The sequence below is a fragment of the Sorex araneus genome, chromosome 1 (assembly GCF_027595985.1).
Source record: "Sorex araneus isolate mSorAra2 chromosome 1, mSorAra2.pri, whole genome shotgun sequence".
NCBI classification, from domain to species: Eukaryota; Metazoa; Chordata; class Mammalia; order Eulipotyphla; family Soricidae; genus Sorex; species Sorex araneus.
Window position 1 is genome coordinate 192,376,652 of NC_073302.1, and position 24,761 is coordinate 192,401,412.

The 24,761-nt window shown below is 60.3% G+C and overlaps 1 protein-coding gene across 1 annotated transcript in view; it reads right to left on the reverse strand.

Moving 5' to 3' along the window:
- Positions 1-487: 487 nt before the first annotated feature.
- The window catches only part of UBE2QL1 (ubiquitin conjugating enzyme E2 Q family like 1), a 33,782-nt gene continuing 9,508 nt past the window's right edge, over positions 488-24,761 (reverse strand). Inside the window, exon 2 of the mRNA XM_055130360.1 lies at positions 488-1,619. Coding sequence (XP_054986335.1) covers positions 1,488-1,619 — 132 coding nt within the window. The 3' untranslated portion in view covers positions 488-1,487. The remainder of the gene's footprint in view (positions 1,620-24,761) is intronic.

Below are 24,761 nucleotides of genomic sequence, written 5' to 3' on the forward strand. Positions count from 1 at the left end.
TACTCCTGGCTCTGTGCTCAGGGAGCACTTCTGCTGGGGCTCAGGGACCATATGGGGGCTGGAGAACGAGCCCAGATCGGCCGCAGGCAAAGCAACATCTGCCCCCCCCTCCCGGCTGGCGGCCGATGGCTGCGCAGGCTTTTCTGGGTGGGGCAGAGACGCAGAGACACTCTCCACCCCGCAGCGGGGCTCGCCTGGAAACACCCCGAGTGGCGCATAGCTGGCTCCCCGCCGACTCCTAGGCGGTCTCTGGGGCACTGCCAGCCACGGGGATGCCCGGCACGGTGGCTGGGGGGACCTGCAGTGGGTCAAAGATCAGCTTCTGCGGGGGGCGGGGCAGGGTGGGGGTTCCCGTGCTGGGTGACTCGGGGGCTGCAGGCTGGCCTGAGCGGGCGTGACTGTGGCCCGGCAGCACCTCCTTCGCCCCACCCAGCCTGGACGGGCCCTGCCTCTCCTCTGGCCCAAGCACGGGGTCCCAGGCTCGGTGTCAGGTATGCATGGATTTATTTCAAATGTGTCCAATAGGATTTTCCACTTGGAATGAACAATTTTTTCCACCCTCTTTCCACATATTCTTATAAACAATATTTCCTCATCTCCTGGAGTTGCTTAGAAAGGACCAAGTCGGGGAACAGAAGAGAACATGGAGGCGGGGGGCGGGAAGGAGGGACGACCAGGAAGCAAGTCCGTGTGGCGGTGGGGCCGGGCCAGGGGCGAGAAGAAACCGTCATGCACATCACCCACGAGCGCGCGCTCCTCCGCTGCCCGCGTCTCTGACGAGCACTGGGGGGGGATGAGTCCGATGGCGGCGAGGAGGGGATCGTCCTCTGTGTGGGGGCGGCGAGGAGGGGGCACACCGCAGGGGGTCCGAAGAGCCTGGCAGAGCGTCCAAGAGACCCTCACACGTCCCGGGGCCCTGGTGGACGCGGCAGCTGTCCCGGGGGAGTGGGGCCGTGCCGGGCACCTCCACAGCCCCCGGCGGGCACGGTGCCACCAGGGGCAGCTGTGCCGGGGACTCTCGGGAGCCCGGCGATGTCACCTCTGCATCCTCCCTGGCTGCCGGGCCCAGCACAGACATGGTCTCCGAGGCGTCTTCGAGGGCAGCGCAGGAGGGCGGGCAGCAGACAAGGGGCCGTGGACGCAGCAGGTGGCCGGGGGCGAGGAGGGGGCGTGGGGTCCTTGTCCCCGCTGCCGGTGGCAGCTGCTGTCCGGGAAGGAGAAGGGCCGTGGCAGGCGGGCGCGGGGCGGGCGGGCGCGCGCGGGCGGGCGGGCGGGTGGGCACTTCCCCGCAGGGCCAGGGGGACTCGAGAGGCCCGTGGCGTGTCGTGGAGACCCGCGGGCAGGGCCTCGGCGCGGCTGCTCCTAACTAGGACCGTCTCCTTGGCGTTCAGGGCTCAGTTCCGGCAGGAGGGCACACGATGGTGAGGCGGAGATGCGGGGGCGTGAGGGGGTGAGTGTGAGTGTGGGGGAGGCCGAGCGCCGCGGCCTCAGCCGTCGGACACGGGCGGGGTGACCCAGCCGTACTTTTCGTGGGTCTTCACCAGGCTCTTGAAGGTCGCCTCCGCCTCCTTGCGGCTGAAAGACTTTTTGGACTTGCCGGCCTTCCTGCAGATGCGGCCCTGCGGGGAGAGGAAAGGTCAGAGCCGCACACGACCCGCCCGGCCAGCCACCCCCCACCCGAGACGCGGCCCTTTCCTGGCTTCTCACGCCCTCCCGAGAGGGTGCGCAGGGGCGAGCCCAGGGGCACGTGGCCGTCCGGGTGGGGCCGCGCTTGGCGAAGCTCGGGGGCCTCCTCCTGCTGGTGCCCGGGGGGCCCTCTGGGGGTCAGAGGTGGGACGAGGGCAGCTGTGCGCCAGGCAAGAGCCCTGACTGTCCCACCCCCAGGAGAGACAGGCACGGAGCAAGCGTCGCTGCCAGGGAAGATCCCTTCGGATAAAGCAACTCCTCACACACACACACACACACACACACACACACCACATATACCCCACACACACCCCACCACACACACTCCCACCACACACACACACACCCTCCCACCCTTACCCCCCCACACACACAACACACACACCCCACACACACTCCCACTACACACACCCACACCACACCCAAACCACACACACACACACATTCTCCACACACCCACACCACACATACTATACACCCCCACACTACACCCTCCACCACACACATACACACAGACATACACCACACACCAAACACACACCACACACACAGACACCACCACACGCACATACATCACACACCACTCACACAGACACCACACACCCACACACCATGACAGGTCCGAAGCAGCGCCGTGAGAACCCCTTCTCCGGCAGGCCCGGCAAGCCCATTTCTTGGGCCCTTCTCTTTCCGCGGCCCGTCCATGTCCGTGAGCGCCGGGGTGGAGCCCCCTCATCCACACAGGCCAGCGGCTGCACTGCAGGGGGGGCACATGGGGCTCCTTGGAATCTAGAACTCTCAGGCAGGCTGTGTGAAGGTCTCAGGCTTTTCCTTCGTCTCTGGGTCTGAGTTTTGGCTGTTTCGGGAACCACGGGACCTGCCGGGCTGGAACGCTCTCAGAGCCTCACCCCTACTGAGGCACTCCTGACACTCCCCAGAGCTCCCTCCTTGGTTTCTGGCCTCCTCACTCCTCCCCTCTCCCTCTCCGCTGACTGTTCTCTCTCCCCCGCCCCCACACTCGCCCACTCTCTTCCCTCCCCTCTGTCTTCGTCACTGTCTCCCGTTCCCACCATGTCTGGCTCTGGCTCTCCCCCTGGGTAGCTACTGTCTGAGTAGAACCCTGTGCAGCCCAGGCTCAGTGTGGGGATGTGCGTGCAGCACCTCTACCCGGGAACACAGAAATAGGAACATGAGGGAAGACCATGACCCGTGCCCACAGCAGCGTCCTCAACAACCACGACACACACAGCCTGAGTGCTGGAAGCCGGAGGACAGACGAAGAAAGATGTGTTGTGTCTATACATGGAGCACTCCTAAATACCAGAAGAAACCTCCTCACTACCACAGGAGCACTCCTCTCTACCATAGGAAAACTTCATTACTACAGGAACATTTCTCACTACCACTGGAACACTCTTCACTACCACAGGAACACTATCACATGGAACACTACAACTACCACAGGGATACGCCTCATTGCCACAGGAACACTTCTCTGTACCACTGGAACACTCTTCAGTACTACAGGAACATTCACTAGCACATGGAACACTCCTCTCTACTACAGGAATACTCACTACCACAGAACCCCTTACTCCTCACTACCATAGGAACACTCTGTAGTATCACAGAAATACCCTTCACTTCTACATGGAATACTCTTTACTTCCACAGGAACACTCCTCACTACCACAGGAACACTCTTTACTACCACAGGAACACTCTTTACTTCCACAGAAACACTCCTCACTACCACAGGAACACTCCTCACTACCATGAGAATACTCCTCATTACCACGGGAACACTCCTCACTACCACGGGAACACTCCTCACTACCATGAGAATACTCCTCATTACCACGGAAACACTCCTCACTACCACGGGAACACTCCTCTCTACCACAGGAACACTTTTTACTACCACAGGAACACTCTACCACAGGAACACTCCTCTCTACCACAGGAACACTCCTCTCTACCACAGGAACATTCCTCTCTAACACAGGAACACCCTTTGATACCACAGGAACACTATTTACTACCACAGGAACACTTCTCACTACCACAGGAACACTCCTCTACCACAGGAACACTCTTTACTACCATAGGAACACTCCTCTCTACCACAGAAACACTCCTCTCTACCACCAGAACACTCCTCACTACCACAGGAAAACTTCATTACTACAGGAACATTTCTCACTACCACTGGAACACTCTTCACTATCTCAGGAACACTCCTCTCTACCACACAGAATATTCTTTACTACCACAGGAACACTCACTACCACATGAAACACGACAACTACCACAGGGATATGCCTCATTACCACAGGAACACTTCATTACTACAGGAACATTTCTCTGTACCACTGCAACACTCTTTGGTACTTCAGGAACATTCACTAGCACATGGAACACTCCTCTCTACTACAGGAATATTCACTACCACAGAACACTTACTCCTCACTGCCATAGGAACACTGTACTATCACAGGAATACTCTTCACTTCTACATGGAACACTCATCACTACCACACATCCTCTCTACAATGGGAACACTCTTTACTACCACAGGAATACTCCTCACTATCACAGGAACACTCCTTACTACCACAGGAACACTCCTCTCTACCACAGGAACACTCTTTACTACCACACAAAACACTTCTCAGTATCACAGGAACACTCCTCAGTACCACAGGAACACTCCTCTCTACCACAAGAACACTCTTCTCTACCATAGGAACACTATTTTTTTTTTGCGTCACACCTAGTGATACTCAGGGGTTACTACTGGCTCATGCACTCAGAAATTAGTCCTGGCGGTGCTCAGGGCACCATATGGGATGCTGGGAATCAAACTCAGGTCTGCTGCATGCAAGGCAAACACCCTACACGCTGTGCTATCGCTCCAGCCCCTATAGGAACACTCTTTACTACCACACAGAACACTCCTCACTACCACAGAAGAACTTTCTGTGCTTGGTGACAAGATGGAGGTGTCACGCTAGGTGAACTAGGTCAGAAGGAGATAGTGCTCTCACTCATGGAATAGAGAGACACCACCGGGAACAGAAAGAATGAAAACAAGCCCCAGGATTTTGACCATAGACCGGAGAAGACCAAAGCCTAAGGGAGGGGGCAACTGCAGGCCTGTGTGGGCCTGATATGAGTAACAGCTGGTGGGTAGGTGCCGCCCACCTGGAGAGGTGTAAAACACGCACCGCTTTGTGAGTAGTGCTACACGCATGAACAGAGCGACACAGCTACAGAGCATGCTCAGAGGGTCCGTGCAAGTGCTGAAGGAAGAGAGCTGGCGCCGTCTCACCCGAGGCCCCAGGGCCTGTGGCCCCCAAACTCCACTGGTGTGCCCTGGTGGTCCCTGAGTACCGTCAAGAGTGACCCACAGAAACAGATGAACTAAATTCACAACTGCAATGTTCTGAGGATGAGGATGTGGCAGGGAAGTCACCTCTGTAGGTTTCTCCCCACAGGAGACAGTGAGGGGGTCGCCACAGGGCATCATCAGGGGTGCAAGACCGAGGACACAGGGCACCGTGCTCACTGTCACGGTCCTGAGAGGAGCGTGAGGCAAGTGGGGGACAGCAGGGCTGGGGCCACGTGCCTGAGTGGGAACAACGAGCTCTCCAGGAGCAGATGCTGTCCTGAGGAAAGTGCGTCTGTATGCACGTGTGTGCACACATGCACATGTGTGTGTGGTCTGGGGGTGAGGCAGGAGAAGGCAGAGGCACGCGGTGTGCAGGAGGAGCAGGTCCAGCGGGCAGTCTGTGGGCTCCTGAGATGCCCCCACAGGAGCGTCCTCTCAGAGGCTCCGTATGTGCGAAGCTCACACCACTCACCCTGCCCTCGGGGGAGCCTCAGAGCCGGCAGCTCTCAGGTGGGACAGGCCAAGGGGGCAGGCCAGGGCCTCACGCTGTTGGTGTCCCCAGAGCCCCGTGAGGGCAGCAGGGGCTGGCCTGGACCCGGGCGCAGACAGCAGTGATGTGGGGATGAAGGAGTGGGCGAGAGAGCCCGCGCCCCCCCGCCCCCGCCTGCGCAGGGCCCCAACCCAGCTCTCTTAGAGCGCAGAGTGATGTCCAGGGCGCAAAGGCAGGACTGCTCTCCTCAGGGAATCTTCTAGAATTTTCTGTGGAGACACCTTATGTAACCATAGGCTTGGTGACAGTCTCTAAAATCTCTCCCCAACTGTGACCTGATAAACATACTCAGATATTTTCTCTGGAGCCTGCGCCTCTGAGGAAAACAAAACAAGCATCAGTTCCGCACACAGGCAGGTCACCATGAGTGCTGAGGTGCAGCCGCGTCTCTTAGACGGTCCCGCGCTCGCAAACGACAGCGTCTCCGGTATAATCGGGGCTATTTTTGATGCTCGCAAACCCCCAGCATCTCTTCCCTCTACATTTCAAAGAAAGCCCTAGCAATTACTGAGTCAGTTCTGAGACAGATTGCATTTTCTCAGAAGCAGCAAGCAGAGAAAAAGGAACTTCCAGCCAAAAATTTAAATTAGAACCGAGCATCGTTTCAAACTTAGCTTCCTTTCTTTCTCTTTTTTTTGAGGTTTGCTAACACCCTGAATGATCACGCTTCTGCAGAAGCTTCCTGGTGGGTTTCTCTAGCCCCCGCAGCACCCAGAGGTGGCAGCTGGCCAGCCCTGAGCCCTCTCGAGACTGTCTGGACTGTGCACGTGTGAGGGGCGCTGGGGCCTGAACTCGGTCTCAGGCTTGGCCCGATGCTCTGAGGCGCTGAGCCCACTGCCAGCCATCTTCCTCGGATCCCACACCGTTGGGCCGCCAGGATCACAGGCAGGCATGTGGGCACTGGGTTTGAATCCAGGGCCCCATGCTGGTCAAGTAAACAGTGTCGGCCATGTAGCCATCTCCCAGGCCCCGCAGGCAGGGCCTGAACCACCTGCCCAAGCCGCCTGTGCATCCCCCAGAAGGATTGCGGGGGGCTAGGGTGGGGAGTGGACAGGCCGGAAGTCACCATGGATGCTGCGCTCATAGCCCCCACCCTCCTGGGGCCAGCTCTGTGGTGGCTCTTACGCTCTTCTCTATGGAACCCCTGAGGGGCCCGGCTTCCACCCGTGTCGCACTGGTGGAGCCAGAGCAGGGGAACGCTTGGAGCTCCACAGCACAGACCCGGTGCTTATTGCTGTCTCCCAAGGCCCACGTGCACAGAAGCTCCAGGTCTGACTCGCAGGGATACAGCATGGGGATTCTAGAACTCTCCACTAGGTGTCACAGCTCACTTCCTGCCAGATGCTCACCAGAACGGGCTGTGCTGTGGGAGGGCCTTCTCTTCCCAGTCACCAGCTCCCAGCCCACCGTGCCAAGGCCCCACCTCACCCAACAGGCCTCCTGGGATTCAGAGACAGGTGGTCAGCGGGACCCTGGTCACATGTGTCCTGCGAAGGGGGAAACAACACAAGGAATACTGGCTTTCTATGGGCTGAGGCTGACTCTGAACAGTTCCTGACAGGAAACAGCCCCTCATTCAGCATCTGAAGCCACCTATGGACCTCCTCAGACAAGGACCCTCCTCAGACCAAGGACCCTCCTCAGACAGGACTCTCCTCAGACCATGGACCCTCCTCAGACCAAGGACCCTCCTCAGACCATGGACCCTCCTCAGACAAGGACTCTCCTCAGACCATGGACCCTCCTCAGACCATGGACCCTCCTCAGACCATGGAACCTCCTCAGACAAGGACTCTCCTCAGACCATGGACCCTCCTCAGACCATGGACCCCTCCTCAGACAAGGACTCTCCTCAGACCATGGACCCTCCTCAGACCAAGGACCCTCCTCAGACAAGGACTCTCCTCAGACCATGGACCTTCCTCAGACCAAGGACCCTCCTCAGACAAGGACCCTCCTCAGACCAAGGACCCTCCTCAGACCAAGGACCCTCCTCACACCATGGACCCTCCTCAGACAAGGATCCTCCTCAGACAAGGACCCTCCTCAGACAAGGACCCTCCTCAGACCATGGACCCTCCTCAGACCAAGGACCCTCCTCAGACCATGGACCCTCCTCAGACAAGGACCCTCCTCAGACCATGGACCCTCCTCAGACAAGGACTCTCCTCAGACCATGGACCCTCCTCAGACCATGGACCCTCCTCAGACAAGGACTCTCCTCAGACCATGGACCCTCCTCAGACCATGGACCCTCCTCAGACAAGGACCCTCCTCAGACCATGGACCCTCCTCAGACCAAGGACCCTCCTCAGACAAGGACCCTCCTCAGACAAGGACCCTCCTCAGACCAAGGACCCTCCTCAGACAAGGACCCTCCTCAGACCAAGGACCCTCCTCAGACAAGAACCTCCTCAGACCAAGGACCCTCCTCAGACCAAGGACCCTCCTCAGACAAGGACCCTCTTCAGACCACGGACCCTCCTCAGACCAAGGACCCTCCTCAGACCATGGACCCTCCTCAGACAAGGATCCTCCTCAGACCAAGGACCCTCCTCAGAGCACTGGTTACACCCCCTCCACGTCCCCTAGTTCTGGTCAAATTAAGTCTCAGGCACTGAAATCCAGCTGGCACTGTGCCTGGAACAAGCATTTCAGGGGTGCAGCCACACCCCTCCTCCTCATTTGTGGGTGTTCTGCATACCCCGCACAAACAGAACTCCACACAGACTCTCTCTGGAAGTGAGGAAACTCAGGGCAAATATGGCACGAAAGAGGCGCAGCTGCCGAGACAGTGAGTGGGCTCTTTCGGGGAGCGGCGGGCTGTCCCCCTGAGAAGCTCTGAAGATTGTCAGCAAGGCAGGAAGCTGGCTCTGAATGCAGAGTTCTAGTCTCCCCGAAAACTCTCACAGCCCAGGCCGGAGTCGGCTGACCTAATAAAAACTAAAGGTGCTTTTCTGGAAGCAGCCAGGATGGCTATTATTACTTTCAGGTCACGGCTTTGGGGAGGCTCCAGTTTCAGCTCTTTCATCTGGAAAAGGTGTTGCTATCAACCTTTTGATGAAGCGGGAATTGTAAAAAGCCAAGAAAAGAACTCATTCAGCGGCTCAGCAAAGCATCGGGGCCTCTTCCAGCCCCACGAAGAACCACCAAGTGCCACAAAGCTAGTACCCATGCTGTGTTGGCCGCCGTAGCAGCACCCGGGCTCGGGCCCCCGAGTGAAAGAGGAAACGGAGGCACAAGGTTCTGGGTTGCAGCTGACAGAGTCCAAGAGCAGTGGAGCTGGATCGAAACCCCCCAGAGAGCACCCGGGGAACTCTGGGCCCCACAGCCCATGTCTCGAGGCTGTGTCTGTGGTTCTGCACAAATCTAGTGTAATCTGGGGGTCTCCCAAGCGGTTACTGGGGAGCTGGGGGTGTCTCTTGGCAATTCTCAGCCAACAGTGCGAGCAGTTCAGTGCGAGGGCCTGAGGTTCTGGGGACCACAAGGGCCACTCCGGGATGCTGGGGAGCGTCCAGGGCCACACTGGAGACGCTTGAGGGGCCACCCGGTGCGGGCAGCAGGCTGAGAGCCCAGGTGCGAGGCCCGGGCCCGACCCTCCGGGGTCTCCCAGGCCCTGCAGTCTCTCTCCTCTCGTTTCTCGGGGGCGGGGCCGGACCACGCCTTGCTGTGCTCAGGGGTTACTCTGGAGCCGTCCCGGGGTACCGAGGGTTCGAGCTGGCCTCGGCCGTGTACCCGGCAAGCGTTATCTCCCGCAGTCTGACACCCCTGCAGTTGCCAGCTGAGCAGCGCACGGCTTGTTTTCAGCGTGAAGCAGACGCCTCAGCTCTGAACGCTGCCGGCCCCTGATGGGAAATGGAAAAGGCGCCCTCCCCTCCGCGTCACACCAGACCCCGGGGCTTGTCCCGGCCCCCCATCAGCATCACCCTCAACTCACGTCGCTGTGTCCCCAAACCGACTTCCCCTCAAGACATTTTCTCCTTGCAGTTCTGCCCACGGAAACGCTGCCGTGGGCGGCACGTGGACAGGCCTGTCTTGAATCCAAGCCCACGTGAGGGCCGAGAACGGCAGCCAGACACCCACCAGCTCCAGGGCAAAGCTGGGTGGGCAGCGAACAGCGGGGCAGGGGGGCTGAGTGTTGGGGTGCACGGGGCAGGCTCCCGTCACCCCCTGCCAGCGCCCCCCACCACCCCCCCCTGGCTGAGACCGTTTGTGCCACCGTCCGGGAGCTTCCTCACTCCCTCCCTCCGAGTGGCTGCCCCCGGGCAACCCTCGGCCGCAGCCTCAGAACCTCCCGCATGCCCCAGCATCGTGGGGGCTTAGCTCAGGGTCCAACATGGCTCTCTGATGTGTGGGTCACTAGCTGCATGGGGGTCCGGTGGCCCCCCGCATCTCTGCCGAGCAGCTGATGCCCGACGACACCAGGCTCGAGAGCGTTCCCACCTTGGAGGAGGAAGGGTCCCAGAGGGGAGCGCGAGGTCTGGCCGCCCCTGCCCGTGGCTGGATAAAAACGAAACCAGCCGAGGAAAACTGAACTCCCAGAGCCACTGTGTTCCCCTCGCCTCGTGGGCACGCACGCAGAGCACTGTGTACTCAGACACGGCGGAGCGACGGCAGACGTCAGGAGGGATGGTGCGGCTTCTTGGGAGGGCAGGGAGGCCTGGCCGGCCGTTGCTAGGGAACTGCAAATGACGGTGACTCCATTCCACCTCCGCGGTTTCAGTGACCCACGGCTGTGAGGGTGGACCTGCCCGCTGCAGGCTGCAGTGGGAGACGCGGCTGCTGTCACGAGGAGGCTCCGCCAGCTGCCTCGTCCCCCACGCCCCGACGGCTCCCCCTGCACCAGGACCCCCGGCCCCGCCACCTGGCACGGTGGGGCTCCAGCAAGCCAGCGTCCACGGGGACCCGAAAGCTTCTTCAGGGGGCAGCTGGATCCCACAGCGAAGGTTCCACCCTGGTGTTGTGGCTCGGGGACCCCGACCTGCCGGCTTCTGGAAGCTTCTTGGACGCCGGCACGCTCACGGGGTGGAGAAGGGACCCTCCCCAGCCAGCCGGAAAGAGCTGGGGCCCGGCGCACCCCCGGCCTCCGCCTGCCCTTCGCAGAGCCAGGGTGGCACTCGGGGGGTCTTCGTGCTGACACAGGACGGGAGACGACAGCGGGCACCGTAACGAGAGAGAGCGTGGAGTGAGACACACGGGGCCGTGGGTGACACTGAGGCGGCCCCGGCGGGCGGGCGGGGAGTGGAGGAGGCGGCGGGTGTGGCTTCCCTGCTGCCTGAGAGCCTCTGCTGACCTCTGGGAGCGAGACCCGCGCTGTCCGAGGTCCGCTGGTGGCAGGCGAGCACGGAACCAGGGGCACCTGCCTCCCTCAGCCCTCGCTGGGCGGCTCTCAGCTCCTCCCACGGCCAGGAAGATGCTGCTGGTGCTCAGGAGCCGGGGGAGGCGCAGGACGGGGGCAGGGCAGGGCGTGGAGAGGGACCCGCCCTCTCCCAAGAGGGAGCACTCTTCCTGGGGCTGAGCCAGCTGCCGAGAGACCAGCACAGAGCAATCGTCCTGGAGTCTTAGGGTGACGCTGACTGGAGGGGAGTAAAGATCCATGCACGCGCACATGCACACGCACATGCACACGCACACGCACACGCACGCACACACATGCACATGGACACACGCACACACACATGCAAACACACACTCATACACACTTATACACACTTATACACACATACACCCACCCATGCACATATTCACCCACCCATACACACATTCACATACACATGCACACACACCCCCATACACACTCACACATATGCATGCGCGCACACATGTACACAAACATATGCACACAAACATATGCACACACATGCACACAAACATATGCACACAAACATATGCACACACATACACATACGCACGGACGCAGGGACACCTCTAGCTCCCTCACTCTTCCTGTCAGACGTGGTAAGAGGCGGCCTTGCCAGCTTGCTCGCCAGCCTCCCAGGGCATTAAGGATTTTTCTGGGCCAACTGGATGCGATATTCTGTTGACCTCATTATCTGCAGATGCGAGAATTGGCCACATCAGAGACCTGACAGGCTCGGGTGGTTTTCAAAACCTCTTTATTAAGGAGTGAGCCGCACACGTGCCGACTGCTGAGGGCCCGCTGCACGCCCACCTTCCTGCACCAGCTCGGGGCACCTGTCTGGCGCTGCCCCAGGCCCGGCCCCAGGGAGGGGCGCCCTCTGGGCGTCGGGGGGGGGGCGGGAGGCACTGAGGCGGGAGCACCTGGGCGGGGAAGAGCTGGGCGGCAGAAAGCCGAGGCCGCAGGGGGCACGGGGCCAGTGTGGGGGCGGGGAGGGCATGGGCAAGGCCACCGGCCAGGAGAGGTGGGACTCTCCCACCTAGCAGCCACGGAAGGGGACCCCAAAGCAGAAGACGGCGAGGAGATGGGGCACGTCCCGGGGTGAGAGGTAGGGAAGGGCGGGGAACACATCAGAGATTCCTGGGCCAGACGGGACAGCAGCCGGGCTCTTGCCTCCCCGGGCTGACCCCCGGCACTACCAGGGTGATCCCGAGCACAGAGCCAGGAGCACGCCCCGGACTCCACTCCCCACACTAACACTAAGCTCTTTTTTAATGAGTAAGAGCCAGAGAGAGTATGTTGGAAGAGTGTTAGCAGCGGTGAGACCCTAACCAGATTCCACCCGGACGGCAGACGGGGCCCAGGGAGCCGCGGGGAGGAGGCTCTGAGGGCAGAGAGGACACTGGCCGCTGGCCAGGCCGCTGGGCGGTGTCCCAGCCACCGGGAGCAGAGGAGAGCGACGAGACACCTGCAGTGGACAAAGGTCAGGCAGAGGGCCAGGCCCACAGAGGAGGGCTGAGGTCAGGCCCCGCAGCCATGCTGGGACCTTCTGGCACTGTCCAGCACCCTTGGGAGCCCCCAGGGTACCAGACACATGTGCCTGGGAGCTCGTGCCAAGAGGAGACAGGGCTGTGGCACCGCCCGGGGTGGCCCGGGGAGCCGCGGGGCGGAGATGGACGCTGTGGGTGGCCGGGCTGACCCTGGGGAAAGCAGGGTGCCAGCAGCTGTGGGTGACCCCTGCCCACGAGCGGTCAAACCTGTCTGCACCCAGGGGACAAGATGCACCGTATGGGGAACCAGAGTCACGGGGGGTCCCTGGAGGGCCGCTCTGGGTGGGCCCAGTCCTCCCTGCTGACCTGCCTGTCCCAGGTGGACCTGGGACGGGCCCCGTGGCCAGCACGGCAGAGCAGAAGACGGCAGAAAGGATGGTGGTGACTTTCGAGATGGACGGGCGCTCGCTCTCTCGCCCGGCCCGCGGGAACCAGCTGCCGGGAGGAGAAAGCCGGGGGCTGCGGTGTCTCAGGCGCTCACAGGCCGGCTGCCGGGCGGGTCTGTGAGGGTGGTGGAGGCCGAGCTGCGCTGTCGGCCTGCCCGTGAGCCGGCACCCCCGGGCACGGCTCCGCGGCACACACGCTGGCCCAGAAAGGCCGAGAGGACAGAGGCTCGCCTGCCAAGTCACGGGGGTGAGCACTTGCTCTGGCAGGAGAGGGCGAGGGCAGGGGTTGGCAAAGGACAGAGCAGAAACGTCCCCGGGGGGAGGAGAAGGACCGCAGTCCTCTGAGACGCGGGGAAGGCGAGACCAAATCACGTGGCACAAACACGGGAGGTGTTGCTGCGAACTGAAGGACGACACCCCCCCTTTAGACGTGGGAGCAGCACTCCCCACGGGCTGCACGGAGACGGGGAACCTCTGGTGAGCTCACACAGGCTGGCCCCAACCCGGCAGGACAGGACAGGACATCGTAGAGGACGAAAGTAGAAGGGCCAGTGACCACGGGTTTCCTCCGGGGGATAGTGACAACAGTGACAGTAGGGATGACGGTGAAAGGTGAAGTCATTATTATCACACCCCACCACCACCATCACCACCACCACCACCACCATCACCACCACCACCACCACCATCACCACCATCACCACCACCACCATCACCACCACCACCACCATCATCACCACCATCACCATCACCACCACCACCACCACCATCACCACCATCACCATCACCAGCAGCAGCACCACCACCACCATCACCACCATCACCACCACCATCACCACCACCACCACCATCATCACCACCATCACCATCACCACCACCACCACCACCATCACCATCACCATCACCACCATCACCACCACCATCACCATCACCACCATCACCACCATCACCATCACCAGCAGCAGCACCACCACCATCACCACCACCACCATCACCACCATCACCATCACCACCACCACTATCACCACCACCACCACCACCATCACCACCACCACCACCATCACCACTATCACCATCACCACCACCACCATCACCACCACCACCACCATCATCACCACTATCACCATCACCATCACCACCATCACCACCACCACCACTACCATCATCATCACCATCATCACCACCATCACCATCACCACCACCATCACCACTATCACCATCACCACCATCATCACCACCACCATCATCACCATCATCATCACCACCATCACTATCACCACCATCATTACCAACACCACCACCATCACCACCATCACCACCATCATCACCACCACCACCACCATCATCACCACCATCACCACCACCATCATCATCACCACCATCATCACCACCACCATCACCACCACCATCACCACCATCATCATCACCATCACCACCATCATCATCACCATCACTACATCATCTTTATCATCACCACCATCATCACCATCTTCACCATTACCATCACCATCATCACCACCACCACTACATCACCTTCATCATCCCCATCACCACCATCACCACCACTATATCACTGTCACCATCACCACCACCACCATCACCACCATCACCGCTACATCACCTTCATATCACCACCACCACCACCACCACCATCACTACATCACCTTTATCAACACCAACACCACCACTATCACCACCATCACCACTATCTCCATCTCCATCACCACCACCACCACCTTCTCTCTCTTCGTCACCAGCACCACCACCATATCCAACACCACCACCACCACCACCAGGACCATTTACCACCAGCAGTATCACCACCACCCAGAGGTAGGCAAAGCACAGTCCTGGCACTGCCCCACCTCAGAGAGACAGGTCTGGTGTTTGGGGGACAAAGTCCGCACCCTAATTCTGTCGTGGGAGCCGCTGCAGCCTGGGACAGGGCGCAGGTGCCCGGGAGCACGGCTGTGGCCGAGCCCAGGGACGGTCCCTTCCTGCTCTGTCTTCTTGGTGTCTGGCCATACCGAATCTCCTGCTTCACGTTCCTTGCAGGAGAACATTCGATCCAGCCCGATAATTGCTGTTGAGTTGACCGGGATCAGAGCTATCTGCGTGTCCGATCATTATCGCCATCGCGGCAGAGCCAAGTTGGCAGTCGTAGGGAAAAATCCATTTGTCATTTTTCCCTCTAATCGACTCTTTTTGGTTAAGTACATTCAGTGGAGGAAAAAATCCTGAAAAATTATTTTAATTATGGTATTAAGGAGTCAGTGATGTTTTCCTGAAAACAAAATGTGAATACCTACGTGCTTACTGTTGAGCAGGAAACCCAGTAAGTCCTTCATTCTTGCAACTCACATGCCTTCATGATCACAACAGTGACAGAACTTACTATTTTTATTGCGTCACTTTTGAGATTGTTTTGGGGCCGCCCCTGGCTGTGCTCAGGGCTTCACCCTGACCCTGCGCTCAGGGACCAGCCCTGGAAGTGCCTGAAGGACAGTCGAAGGTGCTGGGAACAGAACCGGGTCAGCCAGGTGCCAGGCGGATGCCTCACCCACCCTCACCCACCCGCTGATCTCTCTGGTCCTCGCTCACTTCCCATGCCCGCCTACCTCGCCGGCCCCCTCCCGCGCGCAGCCTAGTGCAGAGCCCCCAGCCTGCCTTTCTCACGGCTTGCCTGCCAGTCCCTCCCGTATCATCAGAGCACTCAGCGGAGGAAGCCTGCAGTGCTCGTCTTTCCTTCCGTGCAGTGCTCATCTTTCCTTCCGACGTTCTGTCCTACTTTGCCGTGACGGCCTGGTCCCCCTGAGCACCGCTGAGCCGGAACTTTAGCCACCACCAGTGGGCGGGCGCCGTGCTGGCCGCGTTTGTGCTGCAGTGAACACCTGGGTGGCCTGGACGTCTGACTGTCTCCCTAGCCCTCAGACGGCCGGACAGTCCGAGGGCGGCGGCCGCATGGGTCACGGCTCGAGCCATTGCTTCTGGAGAAGCACCACGGCCACCCCGTCTGCGTTCCTGCCGCCCCAGTGCCCGGGCGCCCCTTCTGCAGTCTCCTCAGCCGGTGCGAGCTCCCCCGGGCGGGAGTGCTCCCTCACTGAGCCGTCAGCGGCTCCTGCCCGGCCATCGGCGATGAGGAGCTTCCCCCGCACGCTTACTGGCCTTCTCGTGCTGGCTTTGGCCATCCTGCTTCTTTGTTTTTGGGCTACACCGGTGGTGCTCAGCAGCTACTCTCAGCTCTGTGCTCTGGGGTTACTCACGACTCTGTGCTCTGGGGTTACTCTCGACTCTGTGCTCAGGGCTGCTCTCAGCTCTGTGCTCAGGAGTTACTCTGGGCTCTGTGCTCAAGGCTGCTCTTGGCTCTGTGCTCAGGGGTTACTCTTGGCTCTGTGCTTTGGGGTTACTCTCGACTCTGTGCTCAGGGGTTACTCTTGGCTCTGTGCTCAGGGGTTACTCTCAACTCTGTGCTCAGGGGTTAGTCTTGGCTCTGTGCTCTGGGGTTACTCTCAACTCTGTGCTCAGGGGTTAGTCTTGGCTCTGTGCTCTGGGGTTACTCTCGACTCTGTGCTCAGGGGTTACTCTTGGCTCTGTGCTCTGCGGTTACTCTCGACTCTGTGCTCAGGGGTTACTCTTGGCTCTGTGCTCTGGGGCTACTCTCCACTCTGTGCTCAGGGGTTACTCTCAGCTCTGTGCTCAGAGTCGCGTGGCAGTGCCCGCGGCACCGTGTGGTTGTGGTGCTGGAGACGGAAGCCTCGTGTCCCACACGTGAGCAGCTCCACGCACGCAGCCCGTGGCCATCCCTCCCTAGCCCCCAGTGTCCACCCGGGGGTCTGCTCCACCTCACACAGTTCTTGTTCGGGCTGTGGGGCTGCTCGTTAAACTGTGTGGGTCCTGACGCGCCTCGGACACTCGGTCTTCTCAGCTACCCGAGAGCGTTTCCGTCCCTCGGGGGCGCCGCTTCCTTCCGTCTGTCTGTTGTGTAACGGACAACGGACGGCGACTCCGTTTGCCTTCGTTTCCTTTGCTGTGAGGGACCGCACTCTCCAACATGCTGTCACGGGTCCCGCCCGTGTTCCCTGCTCTGCTTCTCGTCCTGGGCGGCTCCCGTGGTGGCGGGTTCGAGGGCTCAGCTTCGCTCTGGCACGTGGCTGTGGGTTTCCCGGGACCGCTGGCCGGACAGCGCCTCCCTTCTCTGGCTGATGATCTCAGGCCCTTTATCGAATCCAACATGGGTAAGTATGTGGTTTATTCCTGGATTTTCAATCTCATTCCGTTGATCCTGCACCTATTTCGGTCCAACCTGGCACTTTTAGTTCCTGCTGCTGTGGAGACGAGTCTGAGGCCAGGAAACACAAGCCTTTATTTCTCTTCCTTCCTCAGACTGCCACAGCGTTTAGAATCTTTTGATTCCCCAGATGCCGTCACGTTGGGGAGGGGCCACAGCTGGCCGTGCTCAGGGGCTGCTCCCAGCTCGGGCCGGGGGTCCCTCCCGGCAGTGCCTGGGGGCCTCCCGGGGCTCCTGTCTGCAGAGCAAGTGCTCAGCCATTTTTTTTTTTTTTTTTTGCTTTTTGGGTCACACCCAGTGATGCTCAGGGGTAACTCCTGGTTTTGCACTCAGGAATTACTCCTGGCAGTGCTCAGGGGACCATATGGGATGCCGGGGATTGAACCCGGGTCAGCCGCGTGCAAGGCAACCGCCCTATCCACTGTGCTATCGCTCCGGCCCCCATTGTGCTCAGCCATTCTTTACCCCTCAACCTCAGCAGCTTTTCCTTAAAATTAGATTTTTAATTGGACTTTTTATCAGGATTGCAATTCATCTACATGGTGCTCTTGGCTGAGTGAATACGTAGGCTGTATTAATCGTCCCTATCTGTGTCTCTGGGAGGTCCTGCCACCCCTACACGCCTTATTCTATGTGTCGTCACAGCACCGCATAGTTTTAATTACACAGGTCTTGCAACTCCTTTGTTAACTGTATTCTTGGATGCTTAATTCTGATGCGGTTGTAAATGGGGTTTCTTGATTAATTTCTTCTTTTCGTGTATTATCGGCAGAGAGGAATGCTACAGGCCTTTTGTGACTAGTTGCTCTGCCGTCCCCAGCAACTGTTTCTACCATCTTTTTTATCTTTAGGGCTTTGTTTTGTACTGGGTTTGGGGCCACCCCAGCTGTGCTCAGGGCTGACTCCTGGTTCCGGGTGCAGGGTGACTCCTGGCAGGGCTTGGAGAGCCATATGGGGTGCCAGGGATTGAACCTGGGTCGTCTGCACACAGACAAGCGCCCTACCCACTGCACCATCTCTCTGGCCCCTAGGGCTTTTAAATAAGTGTTGCCACATCATCTGTCGGCAATGATGGTTACACTTCTCTTACTGTCCTAGACTTCCTGTTGTCTGTTGCTCTAATGCTAGATGCGACAGAAGTGGTGACAGCGGGCATTTTATCCTGCTCAGTTTTCCACCAGGGATTACAGTATTAGTGGTGGGTCTAGAGTGTACGACTTTATGCTGAGATATGTTCCTTCAAGACCTGTTTTATTGACTTTTACCATAAATGAGTATTGACTCTTGTCAAATGCTCTGTCTGCATCTACTGCTACTCTCATATGAATTTTCCCTTCCCCTTTATTTAGTGCTTCCACTGATTTATTTTTACATGCCAAACTTTCTGACATCCGAGGAATAAGCCTCACTTGGCCGTGATGCATGATGACTTTGATACGTTGCTGAATATGACTTGCTGGTAGTTTTGTTGAAAAATCTTACATCTATGCTCATCAAAAGTATTAGCCTGTGCTTTTCTCTGATTTTTCTTGCCTGGTTCTGTTATCAGGATAATATTGCTCTCAAATTATGTATTTGGAAGCTTGCTTTCTTTTGAAGAATCTGCAGTCAATGGCTTAAGGTCTTAAAAGGTTTGTAAAATACACTGGCAAAGCCTTTCGCCTCTTATTTTCAGGGATATTTTCTGCTGCCTTAGTTTTCATACCTGTGGTCAGTTATTGCAGATTTTATATTTCTTCTTGGTTTGTTCATGGTAGACTGTAGTTATCTATCTAAATATCTGTTCATTCCAAAACTCTGTAAAACCTTTGAATTTGATAAGAAGGCCTGGGTATTCAGGTCTCATTCTTATGTCATTTTAAGGTAACTCCGATGTTTATGACATTTCTGGAAAGATTTCCCAAGTCACTTGTAAAATTTTTCAGGTCACTAGCCTTAGGGACCCTGGGAAGCCGCGAGTATGTCTGCCCGGGTATGAGTGGGTGGGTCTGCATGGACACTGATCTGTGTCTGTCCCCACCAGGGTCACTGGGGACATGGAAGGGGGCAGGCACCCCTGGTCAGCGCTCGGTGTGGTGCTGGCCTGCACCCTCCTGCTCCCCGGACTTCAGGCTCTGAGGAGGGCAGGCAGCGGGTGGCAGAGTGCCTGACTGAGGGCGAGCACAGGGCTGTCCTCTGCCCACAGTCAGCACCAGCTCTGCTGCCAGGAGAGGTGCAGGGGCCGGCTGGGCACTGCCTCTCCTCTCCCGAGAAGGGGCACAGAGAGCAGCGACCCCTCTGGCCAAGGGCCCGCGGGCCACGCCAGCTCTGGTGAGCTCCTGCTTCAGTCTGACCGTCCTGGCCCAGGCCCTACCGGTTAGGAAAGGCACGACTCCCCCCAGTGACTCCTAAGAGCACCCTGGTTAGGGCTGGAGGGACGGTTCGGCGGGGAGGCACTGGCCTTGCACGTGGCCGGCACCACAGAGGGTCCCCGAGTCCCGCCAGCAGTGATTCCGGGCACAGCGGCAGGAGTCACCCCTGAGCCCCGCCGGGTGGGCCCCGAGCAAACCCAACCGAGAACAGCCTCGTGGGGAATCAGAGCGGATGCCAGTGGCTTCAGTTCCCCCAGACTCTGAACTGCGGACGCCCCCCAGAGTACAGGGAGGGGGTAGGATGGTTTGTGGCCTCCCCGGATTAGGGGGCGGGACCAGGACAGTCCAGGGGGAAAGGACGCTCGCACGGTGCTGGGCTGAGGACTCTGGGTGACGCCGTGGCTCCACCCAGCACTGGGCGAGTGCTGAGATCCACGTCCTCCCCGTCTCCCTGGCAGTGCTCCCACGAGGGCAGGTGCACCCCTGCAGGGAGCACAGATCGGGCTGAGCACCACTCTAGGTGGCGTGGGCTGGGGGTCCTGCGCCGGGGGCAGCCCGCTGTGGTGGGAGACAGAGGAAGACCCCCAGGGAGCAGGGCTGGGGCGGGAGGGGCACTGCCAGGCACGCGGGCACATGCAGAAGCCTGGCTGGGGACAGGGACGGGCTTGTCAGAGTCGAGGCCCCCCGGACAGGGACCCCCCCTGGGGGTGGGTGTGACGGCAGCCCAGTCAGGCCCTTGGGGTCGTGGCCCCGGTGACTCTGAGAGCAGGTGTGTGGGCAGAGGGTGTGAGGGGGTCAGCCCTGGACAGGGCAGGGAGGGTAGGGTAGGGGGAGGGCAGGACGAGCGGGGACAGGACGGGAGGGCGGGGCGGTGCTGGGCGGGTGGACACACCGGGGGGGAGCAGGCCGGGGCAGGTGCGGCCGGACTGTGGCTCTGCGGGATGCGGGGGACGGGTGGCAGCCACAGGTGGTGACGGACACACTCAGCACAGCCGCACGTGTCACTGGGACCTGCCGGGCAAGCGCCTGAGGCCAGCAGAGGGTCCCCCGGGGTCCGGCAGGAGCCCTGGACCAGTGACACGCGCGGGCCGGCCTGCTCTGGCAGCCGTGGGCCGAGTCCTGGCGCTTCCCTGAGCGGGTGTAGGGTGGGGGGGATGGTGGGGTGGTGGCCCCCCGGCAGCAGCACCGGACCCTCCGCCCAGAGTCCGGCCAGCCCCTTCCCCAGCTCGTCTGGGGCCTGTCCACCCAGGCCTGTCCCCGTGGGCAGCTGTGATGGACGGGGGGGCGGGGGGGCAGAGCCCCTCCCGCTGTCTCTGATCCCACAACCCACCCCGCCCACTCCGGCAAGCCCTGGACCAGGGCCCTCCCCCGGCGGCCCCCGCTTTCCCCGGAGAGTTCTCTGGGCTAGGGGCGGCGTGTGCCGGAGATGAGGGGGCGCGGGGCGCAGGGCTCCGGGGGGCTTCAGGGCCAGCTGGCCAGCGGCGCTCTAGCAGCCCGGCCAAGGCCCGGTGGCCTCCCGCTCCCGGCCTGGCGCCGCGGGCGGCCGGGCCATGGATCCGGGGCCCAGAGCAGGAGCCGAGACCCCACGCCAGGCCCACGGGCACCAACTGCTGTGGCTGCGTCATTCTGCCCCGCGTCCACCCTCTCTCTCCTGTGTGGTCTCCCGGCCGGGGGCGGGGCCGGCAGGGGCGGGTCCTGAAGGGGGCGGGGCCGGTAGGGGCGGTGCCGTCAGGGGCGGGGCCGTTGGGGGCGTGGCCTGCAGAGCGGGGCCGTCAGGGGGCGGGGCCGGTAGGGGCGGGGCCGTCGGGGGCGGGGCCGGTAGGGGCGGGGCCTGCAGGGCGGGGCCGTCAGGGGCGGGGCCGGTAGGGGCGGGGCCGTCAGGGGCGGGGGCCGTGGCTCGCTCCCCAGTCTCCTGTTTCACCGGCGAGGTAAGGGGGTGGTGGGAGGTGACCGTGGCTCTGGCGGGGGCTTGGGGAAGGGGCGCTTGCTGCCCCCACCCTCTCCCACACCTGCCCCCACTTCGCGGGTCTCTTGCAAGTTCCCACCCCACCCTGGCCTTCCAGAAACTTCCAGGGTCCCCTGAGCACGTGCTGGGCAACCCGCCGCGCCACACACAGTGCTCCAGTCACAACGCCGGCGGGGCGTGGTGGGTGGGGTGTAGACCCCCAGAGGGCCAGGGACGGGTCGGAGATGGCGGACACGTGCGTATGTGCTCTGACCCTGGGCAGCAAAGGGGCGAGCGTGTGCGGCCCTCACGGAGACCAGCTGTGCTGGCCCCGGGCCCCACGGCCCCCACCGTCCCGCCCGAGCAGGGGCTCCCTGGCCAGCGGGGGGGACGGCCACCGGCGCTGCCCACACGTCCACTCGCCAGGCCCGGGGCAGAGCAGACCCAGTTCCCAGACTCCAGCCCCTCCCTCGAGGCCGTAACCCCGGAGTCCCCACCCCCCCCACCCGGGCCCACGCAGCCCTGATCTCGGGGCAGGAGAGCGACTTTATCCTCAGGAAGTGCCTCCTGGGACCTGTCAGCCGTGACAGGGCGAGAACACGGCCGGTGCAGTTCCAGGGCTCCCCAGACCTCCCTGTCCGGGAGCTGCCGCTGGCTGCCTGGCTTCTGGCCTGGCGGTGCCCAGGGCTTGCTCCCAGCTCTGTGCTCGGGGACCACTCGTGGCTGTGCTCGGGGGACCGTGTGTGGTCTCAGGGGTGCGGCCAGGACTGGCCATGTGCCAAGCAAGCCCCGGATCCCTGAGCTGTCTCTCGGGTCCAGCTCAGCCCTCGGACAGGCAGCCAGCCACACTGCGGCACAGAGGAGCCCTTTGGCACCTACGCGCGTTACTTTGTGCAGCTAAAACGTTACTTTGAGAGGAGGCGACGCAGGTGTCCCCTTGCCCAGGCCATCAGGCTTCCTTTACTGGGGTCACAGGTGCAGGGAAGAGGCCAAGGGGACCCAGTCCTTTGGAGTCGCCTGTTGGCCTAGACCATGGGAGAAATTCCTTCTCTCTTAACCACGAACAAACAGATGCCAGGACCCTGTTTTAAATGAAATTATTAAAAATTAACCACTCGAATTCAAGCCTGCAGAGCTCAAACCCGGCTCTTATTAGATTAGTTTTATTCAGGCACTACAATTCCCTTTAAGCGTCATGTCACCCTCCTAGCTGGCGCACCAGTTAGAGAAGCCAGCTCTCAGGTCAGAGCAGTCCGGGGGGATCAGGAGGCAGTGGAGGGCGCAGGGCAGGCGGGGCGGGGGCACGGGGGCGACCGCCCCTCAGGGATTGGCGTGTGACGCTCAGGCCATTTTCCACGAGGGGGTTTCCTGCAGGACTCCAGCTCCGTCTAGGCCACCAGCCCCGCTGATTCCGGAGGATGCTGGGGCGGGGGGTTATCCTGCACCCAAGGGCGTCAGTGTCCGGGAGGGCAGTCCCATCCCCCAGGGAAAGACGGTGGAGATTGGCGTCTGCCTCAGTGCTGGGAACTCTAGAAAGTTCCCCTTCCAGAGAGCGTCACTGTCAACAACATTCAGAAAGTCAGTTCCAGATCCTCCTTAGCGTCTTCACTTTTCTCTGGCCGAGAAGGGGAGTGTATGTGCGTGCGCGCGCGCATGTGTATGTTTGTGCGCGCGCATGTGTGTGTGTGTGTGTGTGTGTGTGTGTGTGTGTGTGAGGGGGTGGGTAGGGGATGCCACTAATCAAGAAGGCCATTAACACAAGGCTTGCAGCATTGAATTTTCCCTATACGTCACCCAGTTCCTGTCCGGGGTCTCCTGGGGAGCAAAATGGACCCCAGTGGGACGTGCAAAGGCCCCCTAACCTACAAGCAGTGACCGCTGAAGTCACGACGTGCACGAGATGCCCAACTTGTAAATGAACCATAGCTACTCTTTGCAGTAACCAATACATAATCAATTTCGCTACCCCATGTTCTGATTTGGGGGAGTGTTTCCAGACCCCCAAACGGCAAACAGCCCTGTGGTAATATTTTCTGGAATTCTTTCCCTTCGGTTCCTAACTGAGCTGAATGCATTTCAACCGAGGAATATTCAGATCTCTCGTGACAGTATAATATTATCTGTCTCTTAGGACTTTTAATAAAGAAATTGTGGGAATCCTTGCCAAATATTGTGACGGAGTAATAGTATTTATTTTATAGAAAGTTATTTTTAAGGTAGTAATTTCTTCAATCCTAGTGGTTTTGCCAATGTAACAATTATGCTCAAGAAAGCATGGCTTTCTGGAGTTATTTTCAGAATCTTCAGAGTCTAAAAGCGCTTCCTCTTTTGTGTCTCGAAGAAACCAAGCCGCAGTGATGATCCTCCCGCTACCGTCTGAAGGAAGTGACACGTTCTCCCACTTCACGAGGTCGAGGGGGGTCTAGACAGGAGCCGTTGACCCCTTTGGGCTAGGTGAGCAGGTGCGAAGGAGTGCGAGCAGCCCCTCCCTCATGGGTAAACTGAGGCAGTGCTGTAGTGATGCCCCCTCTCCATCCCTGCCCCACCCCTGCGATGTCCGGGTCGTGGGGGGGGCACCTGAGCTGGGTATGCCACGTGAGCTGGGGCAGAGTCTTCCTCCCGCCTGTGCAACAGCTCGGGGAGGGCACCGGTGGGGACCAGCCCCCCCTTCCTGCCCTGGGCCTCAGGGACTTCAGCCTCAGCGAGTCTGAGTCTGTCCTCTCCCATCCGTGAGGCCAGTGGCAGCGGCCAGCCCCGAGGAGGCCCCGGCAGGGCCTTCACCAGCTGCTCACGGCGGGCAGCAGGCACTGCAGTGGGTCACCTTGGTGTGCAGTGCGGCCGAGCCTCGGAGATGCCAGCTCAGGCGGGCCACGAGGGGCAGACACACAGGCTGGGCACAGACCGGGCCTCGGGAGGCAAAGGGAGCAGGGACAGTGCGATCCAGGTCAAGGAGGGAGCCGGCCTGGACATCGCATGGGTGGTCTCGGGGGGCACCGCGCCCCCCCAGGCCCGGGCCACCGGCGGGCTAAAGGAATCGGGAGAGAGTCAGCCCTGTGTGTGCTGCGGGGGAGGGGAGAGATCCCTGGCGGCCGGAGCGCATGGGAGGCGCCACCTCGGAGGGGCACGAGGTGTCTGGTACCAGACCAGGGTCCGACGAGTGATTAGGATCATGCTCAAAGCACGGCAAGGCCGGGCACACTGCGGGGGAGGCAGGAGGAGGGGAGGCAGGACGGGAGGCTGGCACGCGCCCACAGA